The 24,621-nt window shown below is 47.5% G+C and overlaps 1 protein-coding gene across 1 annotated transcript in view; it reads right to left on the bottom strand.

Annotated features, from left to right (window-relative positions):
* Window positions 1-21,982, bottom strand: part of AMOTL1 (angiomotin like 1) — a 54,137-nt gene extending 32,155 nt beyond the window's left edge. Inside the window, exons 1-3 of the mRNA XM_050333358.1 lie at window positions 21,927-21,982; window positions 9,989-10,135; window positions 6,526-7,411 (exon numbers count right to left, since the gene is read on the bottom strand). Coding sequence (XP_050189315.1) covers window positions 6,526-7,411; window positions 9,989-10,135; window positions 21,927-21,969 — 1,076 coding nt within the window. The 5' untranslated portion in view covers window positions 21,970-21,982. The remainder of the gene's footprint in view (window positions 1-6,525; window positions 7,412-9,988; window positions 10,136-21,926) is intronic.
* Window positions 21,983-24,621: the final 2,639 nt, after the last annotated feature.

The raw sequence follows: 24,621 nt of genomic DNA, 5'->3' as shown, positions 1-24,621 counted from the left end.
TTTCATGTAAAGCTCCAAAGAAACGGAGCAATCACGATTATCCTGAGCTCCTTCAGGCTTAGCAAAGAATGACATTCTCAAAATGCTTCCACTGTATTTTAAATGTTGATCTCATTTGGCATTACAATACATTAGAATCTTTCAGCCAAACACAGTCTCATCAAAAATCATCCTTCTTAAAAGCACAAAACTGTAGAACATTATGAGTTTTGGATATCTTAATACACCTCTTATACTGGAAAACCTGGGAGCAAGAATGAACCAACACAGAAGAATTCAGGGGGAATTTGTAGCTGTATGTAGGAATAAGAAACCCCAAAATGAAAACTAATTATAAAGTCCACTTGCTGCTAATGGTCAGGAAATCATAAATACAGAAGAGCTGTTGTTCAATAAAGCCAGGCAGTATTAGGAATAAAATGAAAATGCCTGTAAATGCTCTGGAAAGGAAATTCCACCTCTGCCCTGCTACAGGTACAACGAAGCTCTCCTCTGTGCAGGGAGGGAGAGGGGTCAGTGGAGAAAGGTTTTGTTTCCAACATACCACGGCATTTACATTCCTAATTAAAATGCCCTCCTCTAACCTATTTAGTTCATCTTTCTCTGAATGCTCTGCCTTCCTTTGACTCTAGGGCAGACTGGCCTATTTCATCTCTCAAAGACTCTCCCAAGGAACTTTATCTCCCAACATGCATCTACTGGGGATGCTCTGGCTGAATCAGCGAGAATAAAGAGGTGTTTCTGGGGTGCGGTTTTCTGAAACTGCCTTAGACTTTTACCTTACAATGAGAGTAAAAAAGTGTGTGAAAGATGCTTATTCCTGCCCATTGACTGGGAGCATTCAGTCTGTATACGAACCTCAGACTCAGGTGTCTGCCTGACTTCACTATGACTTTTGCAGTCATAAAGCAGATTTCAAATGCTATTCTTTCTCATTGAGAATAATGTAGAGGAAACAGTGTTATCACCATGCAGGAAAAAGACAAGATCCTGGGAATGTCAATAAGCCCAGTCTGATGGTCATGGCACAAGGAAACACAATTACAGACCCATCATTAAATGCTGCTACAGCCAGAAATGGCATAACATTTGCCATAGCTCAGACATGGCCCCCATAGTATATTCTCTGGCTTCTGGAATCAGCAATAGTTGCAGCACCTTGTAAACACAAAAGTTTATTTCAAAAGCCATTTTACGGACTGGGATTCACATCTCCTGAATTCACTGTTTTGTTAGTGACATTTGTTAGTGCTGGAAAGATTTGGCCTGGCTTCTTTGAGGCGATTACATAAAGGTGTGCAGGGCAAAATCATCATCTGAAAAGACACCGCATTAAACACATCCTCCGTAGTTAAGAGAAGAGCAGGATATTGTATTTCCTCACAGAGACTCACAACCAGAACAGATCCTCTTTCTAAACCCAGCTGATTTTCAGCAAAAGAAATGCTCTGCACAACTAGAGGAAACAACTGGGATAATAACACAGAAGGGTAAGGAGGAACGACATGGGCATCACCCAGGCTGTGGGAACAGCTTCATTTCTCTTTTATTTATTTCAATGTAAGGCATATTAGACCAGGAGTGGACAAAAAGCAGAGTTCTTCTGCAGGGCTGCCAGCATCCTCTTCAGCTGGAAGTGCAGCCTCCAACCCATGCTCATGCTTGGGCTATCCTCGCAGAGAAACGCCAGCACAAGTCAGCTTGGGTGTGACATCCCTCGGCTCGGCCACACTGCCAGCTCATCCGCCTGCCTGGGGTGTCTCAGGGAAGAAAGGGAGCTCCTTGTAGTCCTGCCAGCAGCCACAGACATGTGGTTGAATCAGTAAATATCAACAGGTTGTCTGAAAACAGCGGGAGTATGTGTGTGTGGGGTAAATACACAAATAACCAGAGAAGCCGCAGACTATTCCAGCAGTTAAATATAGGCTTCTACATCCTGACAGGGTGAAATTTTATGAGGAACATAAAGAAATGGGATGTATTTAGAAACAGCACAGATTTATTCTTTTCATTAATTCTGCATGCTGTCTTTTAAAACACATGGATTAAATCAGAATTAAAAGCTGCCTGCATGATTGTCTTCTGCATGTAGCCACAAATGAAGCTCCCTCAGTAAGCAGTGGTGCTTCCAGTTCAAGGCTTCATTTGCATTATACACACTTTTTAATAATTAGTGCAGAGAAAGAAATCATTCAGGATAAAAGACACCAGGATTTGACAAGGGCCACTGGGATCAACGAAGAGGATTCATTGCACCAAGTGATCTGGATCACTGCTTAAGCAGGACATGTAGAAACAATATGGACTTAAGCAGGTCCAAGTTCATCCACCCAGGAAAAAATACAGCAAGCTACAGTAAAGGGGTGGGAAATACTATCCTGGGCTGTGACAACCCTCACATGCCTGACTGGATAACAAGCTATATGGGGAGATCCCGGGGTGCCAACAGCAAGTGTTAATGAGCTACATAAACAAGGAACATTGAGTCGCATCACAGAAGTGTTATTACATCTGATTAGCCTCTGGTCCAGTGTTCAGGTCAGCTTTCCACAGTGAAAAATGGGGTTTTGACAACAGTGAAATAAGTATAGGACTCCATGCTCCATCTGTTAAATATATTAAAGTAGTGATAGCACAGGGCTCCTTGGTGTATCTGACAAAGCTATTGCAAAATTCCCAGTAACTAGAAAATACAGACAGAAACTAAGATGCAGATCTATGCCAGAGATGGCAATTAGCTAGTGGAACAAGTCTGTAAAGGCAGTGATGGATTCTCCAGACAGAGAGTGTTATAATCACCAGGACTGAATGTTTCACAAACTGGAATTAATTCACAGCATTGTGCAAAAGACTAACTTAGATTAGTTCCAAGCCCTTTTACCTAACAACTGTAACTTTCTGAACATGCACTTAAGGAAAGTCAGCAAAGACACTATTAAGGAATAGCTGAACATCTAGGAAAGGAAATGTTTTCTAAAGATTATTACCCTTGGCCAGCTTAAAGCATTCAGAAGTTGTGAGTCAAGGTTCCAAGTATCAAGCAACTGGCTTAAAGATACTGATATTTTAAAAAGTAAAAAATATTGGTTCATTTTTATTTGCCTTCTGGCTATTTTGTCTTTTGAGCTCCAAGGTTCAAGCTCTGCTCTGCAATTGTGATGTCCATAAACCAGAAGTCACTAAATTTAATTTATATTATTGCAGCATCATATGACTTTGGGAGTTCTTTAGGAAAACATGAATTACAATCAATTTCAAGATTTCATCCGGATGATTATAAAGGCAATGTTTCCTTTAAAACCAGTCACATGCAAAAAAACCAAAGCCAAACCAAAAAAGGAAATTAAGCAGCAGCTACAGTTACGCTATCTCCTTTGACAGCTCCCTGTCAGTGTTTGTCCATTTTCAGCCACGTTTCCCTTGTCAAAGAAGGACTGGGGAGGTCTCAGTGACCCTATAGGTCTTTTCCATCCCTAGTATCTGTGAGTGCTTCTTCTGGATCAATGCAGCTCTGTGCTTCTCTCCTCTCTTTTCTGAAAGGCAGAAGCCTTTTGCATGGTCCCTGTCCAGAGGATGCCAGGATGGATGGGCTGGGGAACTGATATAATCAAGGCAGAGGAATGGAGATGTTGGGATACATGAGATTCCCATCTGGCCATGGGCAAGCTGTTTCCATTAGCTTCTTTCCCAGGCCCCCTTGATGAGTTGCAAGCTAGAATTTCTCACCTTGCTTGCCCTCTAACAGAAAAAACAAACTCCACCCTTCAGTTAACATTACGAAACCAGGTAGTCCCCTACCTTGACATCTTCTATCAAGGTTTTCCATCCCAGCCAGGTGGCTGGCAGTGAGCCTCCCTAGAGCACAGGTACGGGGGGAAGCAGTGAGCAAGGGCAGAGCCCCAGGAAGGTTTGTGTTAGGGAGCAACCCAGCAGTACAACACAACCCCCATCCCTTCTCCAGCAAGCACTGAGGGGCTGCCGCCCAGACAAGTGCTCTAGTAGAGACTGATGTCCCTGGATGCCCCCCAAGGTTAACCTGTCTTTATCCTCTTCAAAGAGGAATATTTGGAGCAGAGATCACTTTGTGAAATTGCATCCTAGACCTGGGCAAGCCCATCCTGTGACAGAGCCTGAGGTGCACAGAGAGATGCACTGGAGCACAGCTGCGGCAGATGGAGAAATGACAAGTGATGAATGGCAAACAGGGATTACAATTGCTTCCTAAAAGCTTTTGTCAGCCAAATCTTCCTGGGTAACAGGACCACAACAGGAATCCTGCAGACCATCGGGCCAGTTATAAACTGGGATAAGCACAGAAGAAACCAAACCAGTTCATACTAATTGCAAACAAGTCCAGGTAATGTCAGCAACGAATACTGCAGTGCATCAAGCAATGGGAAAGGTTGGCATTCCTGTGTCAAAAAATACAGAAAGAAGCCTGAGATGAGGATGAAGACCACCACGTGGTTGAGACACAGAGGTCTGCTGTCTGACATCTGCACAGCCAAATATCCCCTCAATCACCAACACTGTGCAAAGCAAGGGCTCAAGATACAGTCTGCAAACCAGCAATGGTGCTGCTCGTGCCTCGCAGGCAGCCACCAGCAGGAACACGTATGCAGGAAACATCCCCCAAAATCCAGGAACTATGTGAAAGGAGCCAAGAGGGACTCGAAAAAACCCATCTGCATATTAGGACCCAAACTGCCTTAAAGAAAGCATATAAGAGAATATACACCTTAGAGCAAACCTAGCTTTGGTGAAACAACCCCCATCATGCCAACCTCCTAACCTACAACTGTAAAAGTATGCTGGAGTAACCAGCATGGGATAAATGCAGATTGAGAGGCATTAAGGCCCCTGCTGAGTTGCAAAAAAGACATCAGTGAAGATTGTTTTAATAAGTCTGCAAAACTCAGCAGCTCTGCTCTGCCATGCTGCCAGTCCTCTGATGCACAGCATATCCCTGTTGCAATAGCATACCCCCACTGGTGGCCCTGCACCTGACTGGAGGGATATTTCTCCACAATCATGCAAAGAAAACAGCACACAGGGGTAGCAGGCATCCTCTCTGCAGTGAGATTTCGTGGGTAAACTGTGCTGCCTTATCAAGAATGAGCAGTGACAACCATCACAAGCTAGTGAGTTATTCCCCACAGCTGCTGAGACGATCCCGCAGTGCCTTGGCAAAGGCTGAGGACTGGCATGGAAATCAGCACTGAAATCAAGAATTTTCTCAGCATTAACCTTGCTGAGCAGGCACCTGGGAAAGGCTCTGGAAGTGGCCCCAAAGGGTTTCCCACTTGACACCACTGCCATTCCAAGTTAGCTGAAGCAGCGTATGTAGCACCTGCGTCTGCTCACTTACATCGCCTCAGCAGAACAGACTCTGTGAGTATTGAACTAGCACTTTCCAAGACTGATAAAAAAACCCCAAACAAGCCCCTTTTCTGTGGGGATGAATCTGCTTGGTGCTGGAGATGTTTGTTGGCACCACGAACGGCTGCAGGAAAATATGACCCCTGTTGCCCTCACATTTGTATAGCTTTTTCTTTGCATAAACAGACATTTTTGCTGAGGTCTTAAAAGTACAATCTTGCTCTTAAGAAATTGCATAAACTTTGCACATGTTTGATTTCAGAATCAAAACACACATGTAGCTGAAGGAAGACCAGTGATGCTCAGTGCAGTCCCTCCACTTGTTACAGCCACCTTGCAACAGTCACCAAGGCCATGCTCTGAGTTCCTCCCTGTCTTGACACAAAGCCTGCCACTTCTGCAAACATGGAAAGGCAGAGCATTCCCTCCTGCATTTCATGCCTTACACATTTTGGAAAGGAAGAGCCAAGTCAGTTGCACCACTTTTTCTCTGCACCTGTGCGACGATAAATTTAGTGTGTGCAACTTAAGGCAACGCCAACAAAAGCTTTGGAGATTCTCGAGTCAGAAAGACACAATGAGGCAGTTAGCAACATTAAAACCACTCACATTCACACCACACAACTCCAGCCTTCCAAATCCAGCAAAGAAACTGTCCGGGAGGTCAAAGAGACAGTGATGAGACAGAGGAACACTTGCTTTCAGGTACTGCAAGGAAAAGGAGCCCTCAATGCATGGGCTCGCCTCTGAAGGCAGGACCCATACCGCTTACAGGGATCAGCACACAGCCAGCAAACCCTCTGGATTATTTTTAATGCGCTTGGAATAAACCCGTGCTCATGGGGAGGCCTGGCATGAGGGGCCCAGTAGTGTGAAAGCCCCACGTGAGCTCTGTGGGAAGATTTAAGGACGGTGTAAGTGGTGTATAAGCCTTATAGAGCCCTCTGGGAGATGCAGGTGCCTCCACCAGCCAGCCCTGCCAGCCCAGCCATGGGATGTTACGTCCCCATCACAGTGTGTGATGTCCACACGACGTGGTCCCCACCATGGTTGTGTTTACACAAGGCTCAGGACCCACAGAATGCTGGTTCCTCCAGCAAGGGCAGGACCAGTCACCCCCACAGACCCCTCACTGATGGGCATTACCTGCTGACTCCGTACTCTGGGGGCGGCTGGTAGCGGACCAGGGCCAGCTCTGCCCGGGCAGGCTGTGGGGCGGTGTAGGTGGCCTTGAGGACGTCCTGTGTTGGCTGCTCGCCATAGAAGAGCCCGTGCTCCTGCGCCTTGCTGCCCGGGGCTGCTGCCTTGCCTTTGTAGGGGTACTCGGGCGGTGGGCCCCGTGGGTCTGTAGCCTTGCCAGGTGGTGGGGCTGCCTTGAAGCCCTTCCCGCCTCCTGGGGCTGGAGGGTGCTGCTTGGCCCCATTCCTCTCCAGTGAGAGCTGCATGATCCTTTCGCTCAGCGAGCGGACGTGGCCCTGCTTCAGCTCCTTCAGTGCCTCATCCTTATGAGCCTGCCCGCTGTTGGCCCGGTTCACTGTCGGCCTCCCCTCCGTCCTGGACTTCTGGCTGGAGGAGCCATAAAAACCTGGGGCGGCAGTGGTGGCCGGCTGCAGGGGCTGGCCACGGAAAAACTGAGACTGGGCCTTGGCCTCCTCATAAGTGGGGAGCTCCTCAGTGCCGTGCGGCGGCTGCGGGGCCCGAGGCTGCTTCTCCATCGCAGCACCGTCCCCCTGGTGCTCCTGCCCCTGTGGTTCCTGCCGCCCTGACGGCTGGACCATTGGCAGGTCTTCGGGAGCAAGGTTTTCTGCAGAGGAGAGAGTGCTGGCAGTGCTGTTGGAGGGGCCGGCGCTGCCCGTCGCCTGGTGCTGTATGGCCAGCAGGTTCATGTTCTCGCTGGGGTTGCCATACCTCAGCCGCTCCTGGATCAGGCGCTGCAGGACGGTGCCAGCTGCCACCTCCTCTGCCCCTCGCATCTCCGTCTCTGGGACCCGGCGGAAGCTGGGTGGGCGCAGGGTGCAGAGGGTCTCCTCGGCTGGGCAGGGAGAGAGAGGTGGCCATTAGCTCTGCTGCCCAGGAGCTCCAATACTCCCACTCTTTCTTACCCGCTACATCCCACAGCTGTGACTCTGTCCCAGACGCACTTCAAGGCCAGTGCCCTGACAGCAGAGGGGTCATGGCTGGAAGCCAACAAAGGAGGCAGGGCTCTGCTCCCTGATCATCCCCCCAATCCTAGATCCTAATTCTGTTTTCAGTGAACCCTAAAAATATATTCCAGTCCCCTCCTTGGCCCTCTCCTCCATAATGCTCCATGCATCCCATACCCAGAGCTCTGAACTCCCTTCCAAGTCAACAAGGGACAGGCCATGTCATAGGGAAATTTGGCATTTTCTAAAATGCACATGATAAGATAGCATAGGATAAGATAGTCCAGTCGGAAGTGACCTACAATGATCATCTCATCCCACTGCCTGACCAATTCAAGGGTGACCAGAAGTTAAAGCATTTTATTAAGCACATTTTCCAAATCTCTCTTTAAACTCCGACAGGCTTGGGGCTGTCTCTCTAGGAAGCCTGTTCCAGTGTTTGACCCACCCCTGGAAATGCTTAGAGAGGCAGCCTGTATGCCAATACTAAACAAGATGCTGTATTTTTGATGACCAAAGTCATTAAGTGTACTGAATGCCATGACAAAATAAACTGTAAAATGTGTCACAGAAAAACTGTGAAATGGCACAGAAAATAAAAGGGTCCTAACCGTCTAAATAAAGAATAATCTGTGTTTTGGCACCTTCCTCTAAAACTGCCGTTTCCGTTCTGGCTGATAATGCTGTTTCTAAGGGAGTCAGTACTGTCATAATTTTGCTGGGTCAGCATAAGGAAGACATTATGGTCATAGATGTAACACCAGCATTTTCAAAAGAGCAGCTGCACAACCCTAACACAGGCTACTGAAGTAATTCAGAGCCAATGGCACCATCTCTGCACTATATATACAGTGGAGCTTGCCTGGAGCTAAGCATCTAGAATCATTTGGACAACACTCTAAGGCACATGGTGTGATTCTTGAGGTGTACTGTGTAGGGCCAGGAGTTGGACTCAATGATCCTGATGGGTCATTTCCAACTCAGCATATTCTATGATTGTATGATATAGCCATGGCTGAGACGTTTGAAATCCCTCCCTCCCTCCTGGAGCCCTCCTTCCACTCCCATCCCAAAAGTGCTTTAAGATATCTGCCTGAGCAATATCTGAGCCCAGAGGGATGTTCCTGAAAGACTCTAGTACAGACAAAAGTGAGAAAAAAGCAGCTCCAGACAGAGTCTTCCAATGGCCCTAGGCAAGAGGAGGTGCTGATAGCAGTTCAGGTTTTTGAGATCATTCTTGGTAACTTTCTCTTCCCTGCTGTTTCCAATCCTCAGAGGAGTTCATCAGAAGGACATTTGTTTTTTGGCATTTGAAAGTAGTTAAAAACCAAATTTTCTCTTGAGGTCAGGTATTTCCCCGAGGTTTCATCAGTTACTGCACATGCTGTGGGATAACTTACGTGCAACCCAGAGGCCAGAGAGAAGCAAAAGCCTTTGACTCATAAAAACGAGAATAGGTCATTACCACTAACAATTCTGTGGTAAAGCCTTAAAGATGATTGTGGGAGACTCAAGAGGGAGAGAATATTCACAGACTGTTTCATTCCATGCCAGCCCTACGAGATACACCTCTCCCGTATTGCCTGAAACAACATTATCTGCCTGCCAGCCTGACTCACTGGGGTTGCAGCCTGGCCACCAGCTTTCAGAGGGTCTGTCAGCTCCTTGGAATGGTGTTTGAGCCAGGAAGATACACAGACACACACATCTCCATCTACCTGTGTGCTCAACAGCCCATATCCATTTGCTTTATATTTCCTTGCAGTTACAGCAAACTCTTAGTGCTTTATTCATGTTATGACAGCACCCAGCAGCCTCACCACAATGGACATTTTTGCAGAAAGGCAGTAATGTCTCCCTAACATACCAGAAGGCTTACAGTCTAGGGTGTTAGGCAATGCCTGAGACAAGCCTGAGGAAAGAGGATAAAGCCAACATCAAGGTGGATAAAGGCAACGGTCAAGGCAGCTCCTTATAATACAGGATTTCCACTCCTGTGGGTGAATCTCCCAGTTCTTATCTCTACTCAGGAATTCTCTGGGGTTTTTTCCCTCAACTCAGAGAAGAACAAAAGGGGGGAGGAGGGGGGAAAGCGGTTTTCAGTAAGTGTTTAAAATCCGGCCAGAGTCAAAACCCACAACAGTTAGTCATGTCAGCACCCTGGGAGATGTACTTTGATTGCCTGCTCCATCAGCAAAAGAGCCATGGACATTGGTCCAGCTGTGCTGTGAAGAGCAGCCATGCCCTGAAGGACCAGTGGAAATGCTGCACCTCTACAAGCACAGGTGACAAGTGATGATGGGTCATAACACTCTAATCAAAGGTAACTCCCCTTGGACTCTACCAAGGATTAGAAGCTGGCCTTCAACTCCATAAATGTTATTTGTAAATGGTCTAAACTGCTCAATTTATGCTTTGGGAAGTAAATGCAGTGGGTTCATACAGAAGTGTGGCCACGCACTTACCAGCTTTTTCTTTGGCACTGATCACTTCAGCTGCTAGCGGAGAAACATCATGCCTGCCAGCAAACAACTGGTGATCCTGGTAAAGAAAGCCAGCGTCTTCCAGTACCTGGACTGGGCTAGTAGGTTTGTAACAAACAGATGTGGAGCCTGTAAGAAAGACGAACAGGATGTCAGGAAAGAAACCACTTGAATGATAAAATATGAAGCCATGACTTATGACAGAAGCCCCAAAAAAATTTCTTGAGCATGGCTAGGTGTGGAGAAACCCTTCTGAGGCCACTGAGCAAACCATCTCTTCTCTCCTCACCTACCAGATAACACATTAGCTCTGAGGAACAAGAGGTAAACACCAAGTCATCAGTGCTGTTTCATGCACCAGCCTGGTCTTTAAGGTAAAAAGAGCTAACAGTGACAAGTCACAAGCTCACAAACCAAGGCATGTCTCCAGGAAATGAGGCCAAGAGAGCCAGTGTAAAACTGAAAGAGGGAGTGGGTAAAAAGTAGGAAAGGTGAGGACACAGCCACACAGTCAATAGGGCCAAAGTCTGGGAAAGGCTTTACCACAAAATCTGCTCATAAGTAATAGTTTAGCAATACAGAAAATTGCTGAGACACAAAATACAACCAGTGCTATCAAGGGAGAAAGTTTATAAATCACTTTGTCCAGATGTTCTTAATAAGGTAAGCAGCAGATGCAGCTGGAGAGCCATGGGAATTTGTCTGGCAGACCAACTGCACAGGAGCTGCACACCCCAGCTCCAGCATCCCACAGACACTGATGGCTGGACTGTGCTGGTTTTGGTTGGGAGAGAGTTAATCTTCTTCTCAGTAGCTAGTGTGGGGCTGTGTTTTGGATTTGTGCTGGAAACAGTGTTGATAACAGAGGGATGTTTTAGTTACTGCTGAGCAGTGCTTACACAGAGTCAAGGCCTCTTCTGCTCCTCACTCCACCCCACCAGCAAGAAGGCTGGGGGTGTGCAAGGAGTTGGGAGGGGACATAGCTGGGACAGCTGACCCCAGTTGATCACAGGGATATTCCAGACCATATGTCGTCATGTTCAGCAATGAAAAGCTGGAGAAGAAGAAGGAAGGGGGACATTTTCAGCAGTGATGGTGTTTGTCTTTTCAAGTCAGTGTTATACATGATGTCCTGGGGACAGCTGAACACCTGCCTGCCCATGGAAAGTCATGAATTAATTCCTTGTTTTGCTTTGCTTCTGCATGTGGTTTCTGCTTTTAAACTGCCTTTATCTCAACCCGCAAGCTTTCTCACTTTTACCCTTCCAATTCTCTCTCCAATGCCACCAGGGAGGAAACAAGAAAGTGACGGGATGGGGCTTGGTTGCTACTGAGGTTAAGTCACTACAGTGGCCCAGCCCCTTCACAATCAGTGAGTAAGAATAAGCTCTCCTGGCAAGCAACAAAGCTCATCCTAAATCTGTTCTCAGGGGTACTTTCAGTGTGCTTGTTTTAACAAGCTGATACAAAATGCATCATAACAGTGTTAAGCCAGGAACAACATTGGCTTGACCTCACAATTTAAGTCACAAATGACTGGCAAAACCCTACAATTCAGGAAAGACACAGACAGACTGGACAGGGTCCAAAGGAGGGCCACAAAGTGGGCTGTTGAACCTGCCATATGAGGAAAGGCTGAAGGAGTTAGGTCCTTCCTCCCTAGAGGAGAAGCCTAGGGGGGAGCCCTCATCACAGTGTTCCAGTATTTAAAGGGGGCTACAGAGAGGACAGAGGCTTTCTTTTCACAAAGAGTCACATGAACAAGACAAGGGGCAACAGGTACAAGTTGCACTATGAGATGTTTTATCTTGCCATAAGAATTAAATCCTTTACAGTGAAAACAATCGTTCAGTGAACAACCTCCCCAGGGATGTGGCAGACTCTCCATCACTGGAGGTTTTCCAGATGCGACTGGACATTGTCCTGGATAATCTCATCTAAGTTGCCCCCTTCCCTCAAAAGGTTACACCAGATGATCTGCTGAGGTCCCTTTCAATCTGGGCTATTCTATGATTCCATGATTTTTTACTTTCTACTTATTTTTTCTGAACATTCCCTCATTTTTTTAAAGAGAAGGTTCTTTGAGGTTCAAATCTTGGAGATGAGCATCTCCTGACCCCAAGAACCTGGTACAGCAGGGACACAGCAGAAGCACTTTCCATTTACCCCACTGATTGTCATAGGTTTAGACTAAGGGAATGGTCACTGATCTCTGGCATGACCACTGCCATGGCCACTGCCAAGGGACTTACTTGAGCAGGAGGTGAAGTGCTCAAAGTGGCACCAGCGATGCATCCATCTGTCCCAATGGGGCATATGTCCCCTGTGGGGCAGGAAGCCCACAGAGACCTGCAGCACTCTGCTCTTTAGGAAAACAACTGGCCATGAATGATCTGGATTTATTAATCCTGACTGCCTACTTCGTGCTCAACTAACTGCATGCTCACTGGCATGTGTGACACAGGGAAGTTGCTTTGCTCCCCTCCTCACGTACAGGTCATCGCTAACCCCATGCACCTGCATGGAGTAAGGCAGCAGGAGGGTCATGGGAGGGTAGGATCCAGCCTGTCTTTTCTACAGGCACGAAGATACTATTTTCTTCTGTGCCCAGAGGAGAGGAAATAGGCATTTCTGCGAAATGTTAATGAATTCATCACTTTACCATTCATATTATGCATGAATGTGTGTGGCAGTTATCTATATTTAGAGAGCAAGAGGGAAAGACTGCTCGCTTGAGTAGATCTAAGCTGAATATGTTTGTGAAAACAAGCATGGTAGACTGGTCTGGAAATTGTGCTGATGCTGACACAGACTCAAGAAAAATCTCAAGAACCCTACTTTCCAAAATTATTGGCCTATTCTGGTAGAGAATAGGATTAAAGACACCCTTCATTTCTTCTCCACACACACAGTCCTGCCTTGGAACTTGAAATCCTGGATGAAACAAGTGAGTTTTGAACCTGAGCCTGTTTTATGAATAAGAAGTAGACTGGGGTGAAACAAAGAAAATCTGCACACCCAAGGAAGATGAGCAGCTTCGAGCACTACAGGAACCTGAACAGCCTGCAGATACTGGCTTGGCCTCACCACTCACCAAACAGAATTCAAAAGAAATAAACTGCTAGTAACACTGTATGCTTGCCTTCTGCATTTTGAAGTCTGTAGGCACCCTTGAGTCATGGCTTCAAATTTTCTAAGATGGAGAACAAAGACGTGCTTTTTCTACAATAAGACCAGAAATTCTCACCTAAACTTGCCTTTGGTTGTCGTGGTAAAATGATATTCTACTACAATCAGGACAGGTAAATTCCAGCATTTGCCAAACCGATCAGTTTCTGATCTTTGTTACATCAGAGTCAAAACCAAGTAGCTTCAACACAGCCAAAAACTACTGCACTTTGCTATACCCATGTTGATGTTTTATCATCATAAAATGATGTCATGATGTTTTATGATGTTAAAAATGATGCAACGATATTTTATGTTCATTCACAGTGGGTTTTAATAAAATGTCAGATGTAACTGGCAAAGAAAGGCAGTTTTTGTGTAACACAGAAAATAGTTGCCAAAAGATCAGTTGGCACACAGCCACAATCCAGATTGTGAGCAATAAGGTACCAATTGCAAGTTTAGTGAAGCCTCGTGAGCCATTTGGAGCATGGCAAAAACTTTTTTTCTTTCCCCCCTTGGTGTCACTGAAGCCTCCCAAATCCCAGCTCCCCTCTCTGAAGGGAAAGGCTTTGCTACACCCAGCTCTGATGGGATGCAAGGTGCCCGTCCCATGCTCAGGCACTTGTTCCTTCCCCAAACATCCTCATTCCTTTACAATGCTCACCAAAAGAGCAATTTTCATCCCTGTAACTGACTCCTGGTGCCAAACCAGTGGTGTCCAGCAGCCATGAGTAAGCAGCCAGTGGAGGGCAACCTAGAATGAAGACCATCACTGCTCCAAGGACATGTCCCTAGGGAATGACTTTCCACCCATATCTAGTCCAAACATCCTAAGCCACAAACCACAGCTGCTGTACCGTGTTTTTGTGACTGCCACTACCAAAGAGAACTGGCCTCATCATGTCTGTAGGTGCCTTCAGGCAGCTGCCAGTTGTGCTGTGCCCTCTCCTCTCCCCTCTCAAAGCCAGCCCAGCCCCCTACAGCCCCAGCGTGCCAGGATGCAATCCAGTCCATAGACACCATGTCTTCAATTGCCATATATCCAGTGTCCCTTACAGCTAGCTCTGTAAGACATGACCACATCTCTAGCCTAGTTCAGTCCTTTCTCAATTGGGTAGCTGCTCCAGGCCTTCACTTCTCCATCTCTACCAACTCTCCTGCATCTAAGTGACCGCCTGACACCAATTCATTTGGGTTTTTTAGCTTTTTCCTTTAGATAAGCGTGCATTACACTGTACAGAAGCAGACATATTATCCTGGAGGTTACTGCAGAGCAGTAGAATTCATTTGAAGATTCAGAACTATTTAAATGAATCAGTTGCTAAGATTAACACCAGACAGTCATCCAGGACCCAGAGACAGAGGAGCAAAACTTAACTACTTCCTGTTTCTGATGTGGTTTCAGTTGGGTTTTGAAAAGGATCTAAAGCAAAACCTCACAGGAAGCTCATTGCTGCAACATTAGAGGAAAGTCGTGTTTTTAAAGCAGTAACAGCATCCCAAAAAACAAATTTACAAAAAGAGTCAAAGAAGATGGTTTTCTTACAGCCAAACCGTACTATTACTCTCACCTTCAGTAAAACACCAAAAGATGCCCATTGTGCAAGGACAGATTGGTGCTATTTAGAGGCAACACCTCAAGGCAGAGCCCAGGTAATGAGTTTCTGCATTCCACCCCACTGCCCACCCAGGTACCACACTGTGGCTGCCTGCAGCAAGCCCATGCTGCCAGCACGTACAGCTCCTTCTCTGCCACCCAAAGCCACACAGCCAAACAAAACCACAGAGTTGTCCTCCAAAAAATCCTCTTTCAATGTGTACCCTACTGACCAAGCGGTTCAAAAAAGACTGAGGTATTTCAAATACCATCCAAAGCAATCATCTGAAATTAAAAAGTAAGGCAGCTTTGCACTTTCCTATAAACCCTGCCACAGTTTGTAAGGGAAGTCCAAAAATGACAGAACAAAAATTACATCGTTTCCAAGCCCACATCTGTCTTTCTGTCTCATAGCCAAGCCAAAAAGAACTACTTTATTCCACATTTAAAATATATTTTCTCTTCCCTGTTGCTGCATAAAAATCTCAGGTCAACAAAGGAAGATAATTATTTCAGGGAAACAACAAAAAGACAGTCAAAGCATTCCAGGGTCCCCTGGGTTGTATGAAGGCTGTGACATGAATTGCTCAGAACAGACCCATCAGTACCTCCAGTGGGTCACAGGGACCTTGTCAAAGCTGGATACCCCATCCTGGCCCAGGAAATTTACTCCTAAGCACTGGCCCAGTTTTGAGAGCAGGGATTGCCATACCTCAGCCACACAGCCATGCCACTCTCCCAAGGCCGGGAGGAAGACCTGAGTTTCCTTTTGCACAGAAAAAAACAACTCGTGTGTCCTGCTTCTTGGTTTAGGTAAAAAAACTGGACTTCCAACAATGTCACAAGGGATGCTCTTGGTACCTCCAGCAGCTCTCCTTAAGTAGTGCTGGGACTCCTTTGCAGCCCCAGCTCCAATGAAGTGCAGAGAGACTCAGGCAGCCACTGGTGACTGTTTTGTGTGAGCAGGTCCCCAGCCAATTCACAGGTTTTCTAGGTCAGTTCTGGGGTGGCTATTTCATTCTCACACCCCACAGTTCTGCTTGGGAACCTCGCATCCGCTGCCAGGGCTCCCAAGCCCTGTGAGGACTAAAAAGCATCACTAATACTATTTTCACAGGAGCAGAGCAACATCTTGCAGGACAGAAACCCAACGCATATAATGCACACCAGATGTGAGTGAACAGCACCTCTCATTTCCCACATGAAAGCTGGGAGAAGCCGCACCCCTGTGCCTGGCAGGATTCACCAGATCAAGCTCCCCCTCCGCAGCTCACCACCCTGGGGAAAGAAATCTTCATTCCAGTATTGGCTCCAAGATCCACACTGTGCTATTCCCTTGCTCAAGAAGAGTTCCTGTAGTCTACCATCCTGGGTACTGTCATTTCACTCTCCAGAAAGTGCATCATCCAAAAAAGCACTAGAAAGACTAATAAGAACAGGCAATGGAGGCAGCCAAGCCCCACCTCTCCCAAGGAATAGTGCTAACACATCCAAATTTAACTGCCTACAAGAACGAACACTTTCCATGAAGCTTCAGCTTCATGTGCTTATTTTCATATGTGCTTCCCCTCAGCAAAAACCAAGGCAGACAAGAAAAAAGGCTACGGCAGAAGCAAAGCAAATGTGCCTTGAAAGCAGCTCCCAAACCTGGCATGAGATCAGATGGATAAAGGAAAGAACAGAGCCAAGTCTGCCTGCCTGGGAGATCCCCCTTGGACGCCCGTGCTTCTCCGCCCTCCCAATGGAAATCAGGTGTGCGGGCATGTGGGGGCAAACAGTGCCTGTCACTGCTCTTTCATCTCCGACAGTTACAGATTTTATAATGTCAGAACAACCCAATGGTTTTTTTCCCCCATCCCAGGCTCATCCCAGAGGAGAGGTAGGATGCAGGCAGAGTATTATCATCACACTGCCAGGCACCAAACAGTTATCTGGGCATTAACCCGAAAGAGGAAAGGATGCATATTCCTTAGGCAGCCATGCTGGGCTTTGCACAAATATGTGCATTTTTAAGGTCTCTATGTATTATAAGCTACAAATTTGCCTTTGCAGCTATAACATTGAGTCTACTATATGAAGCCAGCCTAAATTTATTCAAAGAATTGAATCAATAATTGAAACTTCTGCTTTGATCAAAGTTGCCAGGGGCACAATGACGACTCATGTCAGCGTTGCTGCTCTGAGATAAAAGGGTAAGTACTACTGAGAGTTGAAGGTAAGGGAAGAAACTGTCAGTAAAAAGTGAAATACAAAGGCTGAAATGGAGCTCACGAGTGAGACAACATTCTGCTACAGCCCCGCCACTTGTCAGCACGACTGTCTGCAGACATTTTCACTATACCATAAATTCTGATTTCCAAGCAATAAAAAGCCTCCAAGATAAAAATTCATCACGTAAATTCTTAGGGAAGGAATTTTTTCTTCCACTGGGAGGGGAAAAAAAAAATCATCAATCACCTACAACATACAGACAAGACACTTGCAGAGCAGGAGTTTAAGCTATGATTAACTTTGCTGTACTTACTGCCTTGAAAAACGATCATGTTACAGAAAAGCACTGGCATGATCCGTGTCACTTGGATATTTAAGCCCTTCCATTAATTAACCAGAAGTGAAATAGGACCTAGGACTGTGGGTCATTCAGTCTAGTTCCTTGTTACTTCGAGCAACCATACTATAAAACTCCCCATTTGAACTGAACAAACAGCATCTTGAAGAAGAGGAATTTTTTTCAGACCATTTGGAGGAGGTTTCGGATCTCTCTTCCTCAGATACACACAAATATTCCTCTTGCTTCCCACTCACAGTCACTGACATTGCTCTTTATCCATCTATTTTTTTTTTTTTGCCAGTGGTGTCCTTTAGGTTAAATAGCTTTCTCCCTGAGTCATTCCCACAAACTTGCAGCGTACAAAGGAGCCTGGGATAAGGACAGAACAAAAATAGTACAAAGACTGTACAGTACTCTCTAACTGAAAAGGCAGATATTGAATGCTATAGTATGGATCTTCAGAATCCTAGAGCTTTTCCATTTTTGTTTAACACAAGCAACAAACCATCAGCTAAGGATCCGCATTCATTTGATCCATGTGAAGAACTGCTTGTGATAACCCTACACAGAGCAGAGTCTCTGCACTATCCTTAACCATCATAACTCAAAGCAAAAAGAAATCAGACCTTCTTCCCACCAGAATATATATTATGAGTCTTCCCTTATTAAATCATTACATGCAATGTGTATACAGCAACTTTTAAAATGCAGAAATTTAATAAAGGTATTATACAGAAAAATGTTAACAAGATTTAGTTCTTGCTCCCGGCTGGCTCAGCTCAGATTTAGAACAGGGAAAATCACACTAACAGCTGAGGATGTGAAGCCATCATCTCAAAAATGGCCCCAAAACAGTGGACATTGCAGGCAGGGAGGACATATCCCAGTTGACAGGACATGCCACTGGTATCCCAGGTAGCCATCACAAGGAGGAATGCCCCCTGAAAAGTGTCTCCCTGCTTCTGAGAGATGCAGCAGTCCAGAACAGGTTCTGGGGGAGACCTGGATGTTTCCTGCCCTCCCTGAAATTTGGAGGACCCACATGTCATATCCCAGCCCAGCAGGGACTTCGTTGAAATATCTGCTCACAACATACCAAATAAAGTGAGAGAACAGAGGTATAACAGTTACTTCAGTTGGTTTAGGTCTTAAATAGAGACTGGATTGCAGTAAAAGCATTTTAATTCATTAAATCATTCATTACATGAAATTAACAATGGCATTATTTTCCAGCCTGAGACTTGATCACTGGAGCTACCATTGTCTAAAGCACACTTACATTTGTGCTAGCCAATATGATCAGAGTAGATGAATCCCAAGTATTTCTCAATTATTTAATCCCACGGTATGTTTCCCTGAGATATGGCATCCCCCTGTAGAACACCCCTCCCTCCTCAGCAGGTGCTGCCTTGACACATGCTGGCCATCCCTGCCTGGCTCGCACAAGAACGACACACCACAACTTCAAGATGTGGTACAAACGTGCATCCAGAAAGGCACAGCCACACATCATGGTGGGACATATCCGAGCTAGACAAGGCCATCGAGAGCCAGAAAATGCTGCAGGACCTCCTGTCACTCAAGGGATGCACCTCACTGTGTGGCAAAACTCTGTTCTCACATGTGCTGATCCAAATCTGGAGCAATTTCACCAGCTTCTACGGATTTACTCCAGATTTACACCCACAGCAGCATCTCACCTACTAAAAAAGTCACTAGAAGTAAAAAAAAAGAAGAGATACTCTTCCTAAATGCAACATTTTAATAGAAAAGTTGCCTCAAGATTTTTTTTTTAATAGAGGTAATGTTGTTCTTGTTACTATTACTTTTGTTTTCTATCTACTTCTATCTATTTCTACCTCTGCCCTGAGTGAAAGGCAGGCTCTTCCATTTAAAAATTCAGGACACAAATGGGAACCAGATTACATCTATCCCAAAGCTGCCAAAAAGCAATTGCTGTATGAAACCGAAAATCCTCCTGGGATTTTTTTCAAATCCGCAAAATATTCCCGAGCACTAAAGTTTCCACTGGGACTATTACATTAGTAGATAGTCTGTGTGTGAAAACCCAAGTATGCAGCTGTCCTCTTAATGGTTTCCAGGACAAGGAAGCTGTGCAAGGCACACACTCTCACCTTAACACCAAATATCATTTATACTAGACATGGCCTTTAAAGTGAGTTACACACCTATCAGTGAAAAAAGAAGAAAGTGTGGACTCAGGTTTCCCTTTTCTGAAGGAAAGCTGCAATGGTCAGCAGTAACATCTCCACATAATCCTGAAATTCTGTGTGCCTACAGAGTCCAGGTGTGCTTGAATCCCCTGGGGTTGCTGCTGGGACTCCTACAAACCCCCTTCTGCACCTCCTTGCTGGAGAAATGCAAAGCTTTAGTTCTCTGCTGGTGTTTCCTCACAAAGGAACACCGGAGCTGTATCTGTGCACCTATCCCTCCATCCAGGATGAAAATGTGCAGATAGTTTGGTCCAGATCACTGTGAGGTGGGCCAGGCCTCAGGAACTGTCCCCATGCTTGTCCACAACGTCACAGGTGGAAATAAAAAGTAAATGAGAGCAATCACCAATCCTGCAGATATTTGGGCTTTCGAGAGACACTTGCCACTTTGGGTTGAGGCTGCCCTCCTGCAGCAGCTGAACGCTTTCCAAAAGAAGAGGGAAAACAAAGTTCCCCTTGCCAAATGCTGGCAGAGAGCAAAGGGGAGAGACAGACATCAGGACTGAGGAGGATGGACATGCAGATGATTGGGGAAGGGGGGACTCCCACTGGCCCTACACAACCTGGGGAAACTGATGGGGGTCCAGCCCCAGCAATGCTGCGGGGCACACCCTTCCCTATTTAACAACCTAAAACCAGCCTCCCCGAATTCACCCCTTCACACCACCACTCCAGTCAGGGCTGAGGATGAGGAAGGTTAGGCAGGAAATGATCCCTCCATGCGGGGCCACGGCTCTTACCCACCCAATATTCCCTGCCCTCACCACTCTGACATTTCTCGATGAGGTATTTATAAGACCTTTTAAAGAGCTTCTCTGGTCATTAGCAATGACTACAAATACATGCAAAAATCTATATTATACACAAACATGTATAAAAATAGAAATAAATATAAATATATATATGTTGTCTATTTTTATTTATATATATTAGCCATATGCCTATGTATATATGTAAATATATAAAAACACATAAATATATATCTACATATATTTATATACATATTTTATATATATATATATATATGTAACTATGTATCTCCATGTACACCTGTGAGCAGGAATGGCACTGCCAGCCAACCGTACCCAGGAAAAATCATGGGACTCATGTTCACAGCCACCCTTCTCTCAGGAAGCGTTTAGGCTTATTTTTATACATAAAAAGACAAAACCTAAGCTCTGCAGATGCTTGAGAAGGGTCTTGCAGACCCCCAGCCACCAGGTCTCAGTCTCAGGCAGCAGCTGCCCACAGCTCCTGGGATGCTCACACACCACCAGGAAAGAGAAAAAAAAAACTCTTTCCATCGAAAGAGGAAAAAGCCCAAGCAGTGACCTTCCTGTACTTAAAACTATGAATCACAAAACCTGGCAGAAAGATTCGGGCTAAATTCACGCGGTTGTTTTGTGGGGGTTTTTTTAAGCTGCTTCTTTTTTTTTTTTTAGCCGAAGTTTAGCTTTGCTCGCTGCATGGGTAAGAAGGTTAAACATAAAAAAGTTCCCTCTCACCATCCCCCTACAACAACAACGTGAGAAAACGCTCCCCCGGCGTGGGAGGCCCCTCCTGCGTGTCTCCTGTGGCCGGCGCTGCCGTCCCACGCTCCCGCGGACCCGGCGGGACGGGACGGGACGGTGTCGGTATCCCCGGTGGGTGCTCCCGGCTGGGACGGGCGGTGACAGCCCGGTGCTGGGGACCCGCGGGGACGCCGCGATCGCTACTGCAGGAACGGCGGCGGCCGCTCCGGGTGCGCTGGAAACATTCCCCGCGATCCCGGCCGGCGCTTCGCTCTTCCCGGGAGCGCCGGGGCGGCGGAGCCTCGGCGCGTTCCTCCTTCAGGATATCCTGCGGACACCCCACTCTAACCAGGGCTGCTCGCTCCGCGCCGCTCTGCCTTCCCGGAGCGAGGAAAATTCGCGGGAGTGCCCAGGGAGGACTCCGGGAGCGGAGGAGCAGGAGCAGCGGCGGCCGCCGGGCTGGAGGCTCGGCCCTAACGGTGCGGCGGGGCGGGGAACGACGGGCTCGGCCCCGCTCCCGCACCGCCTGGGGCTTCCACGCATCCCGGGGGCAGCGGGGTGCGCTGGGTCCAGAAGCCGGCTGGGGGCTGCCCAGGCCTTCCCGCATCCTCCCGGGGAGCGGCGGGGCACGGCACCGCGCACGGGCGGGCATGAGAGGGGACATCTCGCAGCGGCACGTCCCGCACCCCCGGCGTGCTCCCCGGCACACACGTGGGAACGGGCACACGCACCCCCCACGCGCCCAGGTGGGCACGGACACACGTGTGTGCGAACATGCACGCGCGGACGCGCACTGGTGCGCTGACACACGGACACAGACAGACACACGGACACCACCGCCCTCCCCCGGCGTTACCTCCGGCTCCGCGCCCCGCCGCCCCCGGCAGCACCGCGGCCATCCGCGCCGCTCCCCGCCGCCCCGGGCGCGCTCCGCCGGCCGCCGCGGGCCGGGCCGGGGCGGGGACAGCGGGGGCGGGCGCAGCCGAGGGGGCGGGCTCGGGGCGGGCCAGGCACTCCCGGGGCGGGGCGGCTACTCACACCCGCCCGGTCAGCGACCGCCTTGCTGGTGTTCCGGGCCGGGCTGTGGGGTAGGCACGTTTGCAGGACGCTCCGGTCCTCAGGCTGGAGGTCCTCCGGTCCTCCAGCTCACTGCTGGAGCCTCGCACCTCAGACGGAGCCACTGAAGACGGCTGAGTGCGCCCGGTTGTGTGGCAGCACGACCACCCCGCCTCATGCCTGGGGATGCTCGAGACCTAAACCGCGTCCTCGGTACCGCCACAGGCTCCCTGGTCCCTCGCGGGGCAGTTGATGGGGGTTACCCCTCTCACGTGAATTAACCCCGGGCATCCTCCTCGTCTCCCAGGGCCTCAGTTGCTCCCTGTGCCTGGAGGAGTGACTGGGCTGTATATCACTGGGGGCAGTACCCCCTTCCTAAACCAACCGTGCATTCTTGGGCACGGCCCCTTCCCCTTCTGCCCACCTGCTCCATCACACATGTTCACATGAGAGGCATGTGCACATCTTCAGTGTCAAAGGATTTACAGCTGATGCCAAACACAAGCACTCTGATAATGGGGACACAGGACATTTGCCAGCTCAGGGTTGTCTTTGTGGTCTGGCACACCAGCTCCACAGGATAAGTGTTCATTGGAGCTGGAGCTCTGACTTCTCAGACCACTCCAACCCTGCTGCCAAGGGTGTGATGCGGGGAACATGGAGGGAGAGCTCCTTGGATATTGGCAACACACTTTGTACCCATCCCTGCAGCTGTGTGGGCACAGACTAGGTTGGGCACTCCCATCACACTCTTTTTTCCAGCACTGCTCCACAGGGTAGGCATCTTTTTGGACAACTGGCACTGACAGTACACTGCTTGGGTTTCCCCATTTCAGTGCTTCAACCTCCTTCAGTCCAGCAAGCTGCCCAGTGATCCCAGAATTGTCCATTCAATTTGTACTTCTTTCTCCCAAGGACTGATGGTGGCTTCTGCCCCCTAAATACTGTGCCAAAGGGATAAAAGCAGGTAGAAAGAAATGCAGCAACAGGCTGAAGAAGAACATACCAAGTACCACTACAGCCCTGTGAATAGGCACAGCAAGACAGGAGCTGGCCCAGTGCCATCACCACAGGGCTGGATAGATGCAGAGGGGGCTCCTGGCAGCTCCAGGCACTGGGAGAGTGCTCTGAATCACAGCTATCTGAGGCATTGCTTTTTTGAATCTCAAAACCCAGCTTTGCTCAGAGTTTGGCTTTTGCTTAGGTGCAAGACGTGGGGAAGCTATAGTATATGGGGAACAGGTAAAGGAGGATAAAACACTGATGATGAAATCAGGTTCCTCAGTACCCACATCGGTGCATCTCCCGTGGCAGCAGTTACCCCAGAGTGATGTTTCTGGTGTGAGCTGAGCACCCTCAGATGTGCCCTTCCCTCCATGCTGGCGCACCAAAGTGAGGTGCCAGTCTGGTACTGTTGCTGTGGGTGTCTCTGAAACTTTGAAGCTGAGGCATCTATTATCTGTCTCCCTGAGGTCACCTACTACAGGCTGGGTTTACGCTCAAGCGGGGGAGCAGTGAATTGCAGATATGCTGCTGTTTGCAGTGGTGGGAGGGGGGGTTAAGGGGAACCATTGCATCCTTGACCTATTCAGGGGGAAAACTACAGGCTAGTAGTGCTTAGGGTACCAGACTTGGATGAGAGAGGGATGTTCAGTTCCCTTGTCACCTGCAGATGTCCTGAGTATTTGGGGGCAAATTAAGCCCAAATTCAGGTTTTTGAATGCCTAAAATCTCTGCAAAAACCTTGATCGTAATGAGACATCTCTGTCCCCTGGAGGAATTTGCCTTGGATTTTTCAGGTTGTATAGCCGACCTCACCTACCTTCCCAAGAGGTATATATGGGCTTTGCTTATAGACACAGATGAACCATGAACCAGCTCAGCTATTACTGAAAGTGAAATTTTGCCCTTGGCTTGTCAGGTGCCTGTTCATAGCGGTGGATGAAATGGGATGAGGGCACTGCTGTCTGAGCCCAGTTCAAAGTAGCAATTCAAGTACTACTTTTTGTCATGTTCCAACTTTATCATTAGACTGGGCAAAATGGGACACATTATTTTGATTATTCTGCTTCCCAGTCTGTGTCATGGGGGACTGGGAACAATCTGGCTGTACTGCCTTTGGCCAAGTGGATCCAGCCTGTTCAAGGGCTTGGTTTGTTTCTCATACTGGCCCCAGAGTCTGTATTCTGCTTTCACCTACTATTGCATGGTGATCAGAGATGATTTCAAAGCTAGAGAAACAAATACATCAAGAAAAAGAATTATCTGCTGTCTTGTCTTTCAGTAGCATTGCAAGGACCTGGTGAGCCATGCCGTTGCATTTCCAAGGAATAGACCCTTTTTTTTCTGCTAAAGGATAAGTGTCATTCCAATTTTCTCCCACATTATTAATTTTCTGGTGTGTATTTCCACATGATTTTCAAAATCTTTTTTCCTGTTCAACTCCATTTTGATTTGATAAAATTGTAAGTGGCCACAAAGGCCAATAGGTTGGA

This window comes from Myiozetetes cayanensis, unplaced genomic scaffold, assembly GCF_022539395.1.
Source record: "Myiozetetes cayanensis isolate MyiCay16 unplaced genomic scaffold, myiCay2020 scf5-8, whole genome shotgun sequence".
NCBI lineage: Eukaryota > Metazoa > Chordata > Aves > Passeriformes > Tyrannidae > Myiozetetes > Myiozetetes cayanensis.
The sequence above is the reverse complement of the archived record's forward strand: the minus strand, read 5'-3'. Positions and strand labels throughout refer to the sequence as shown.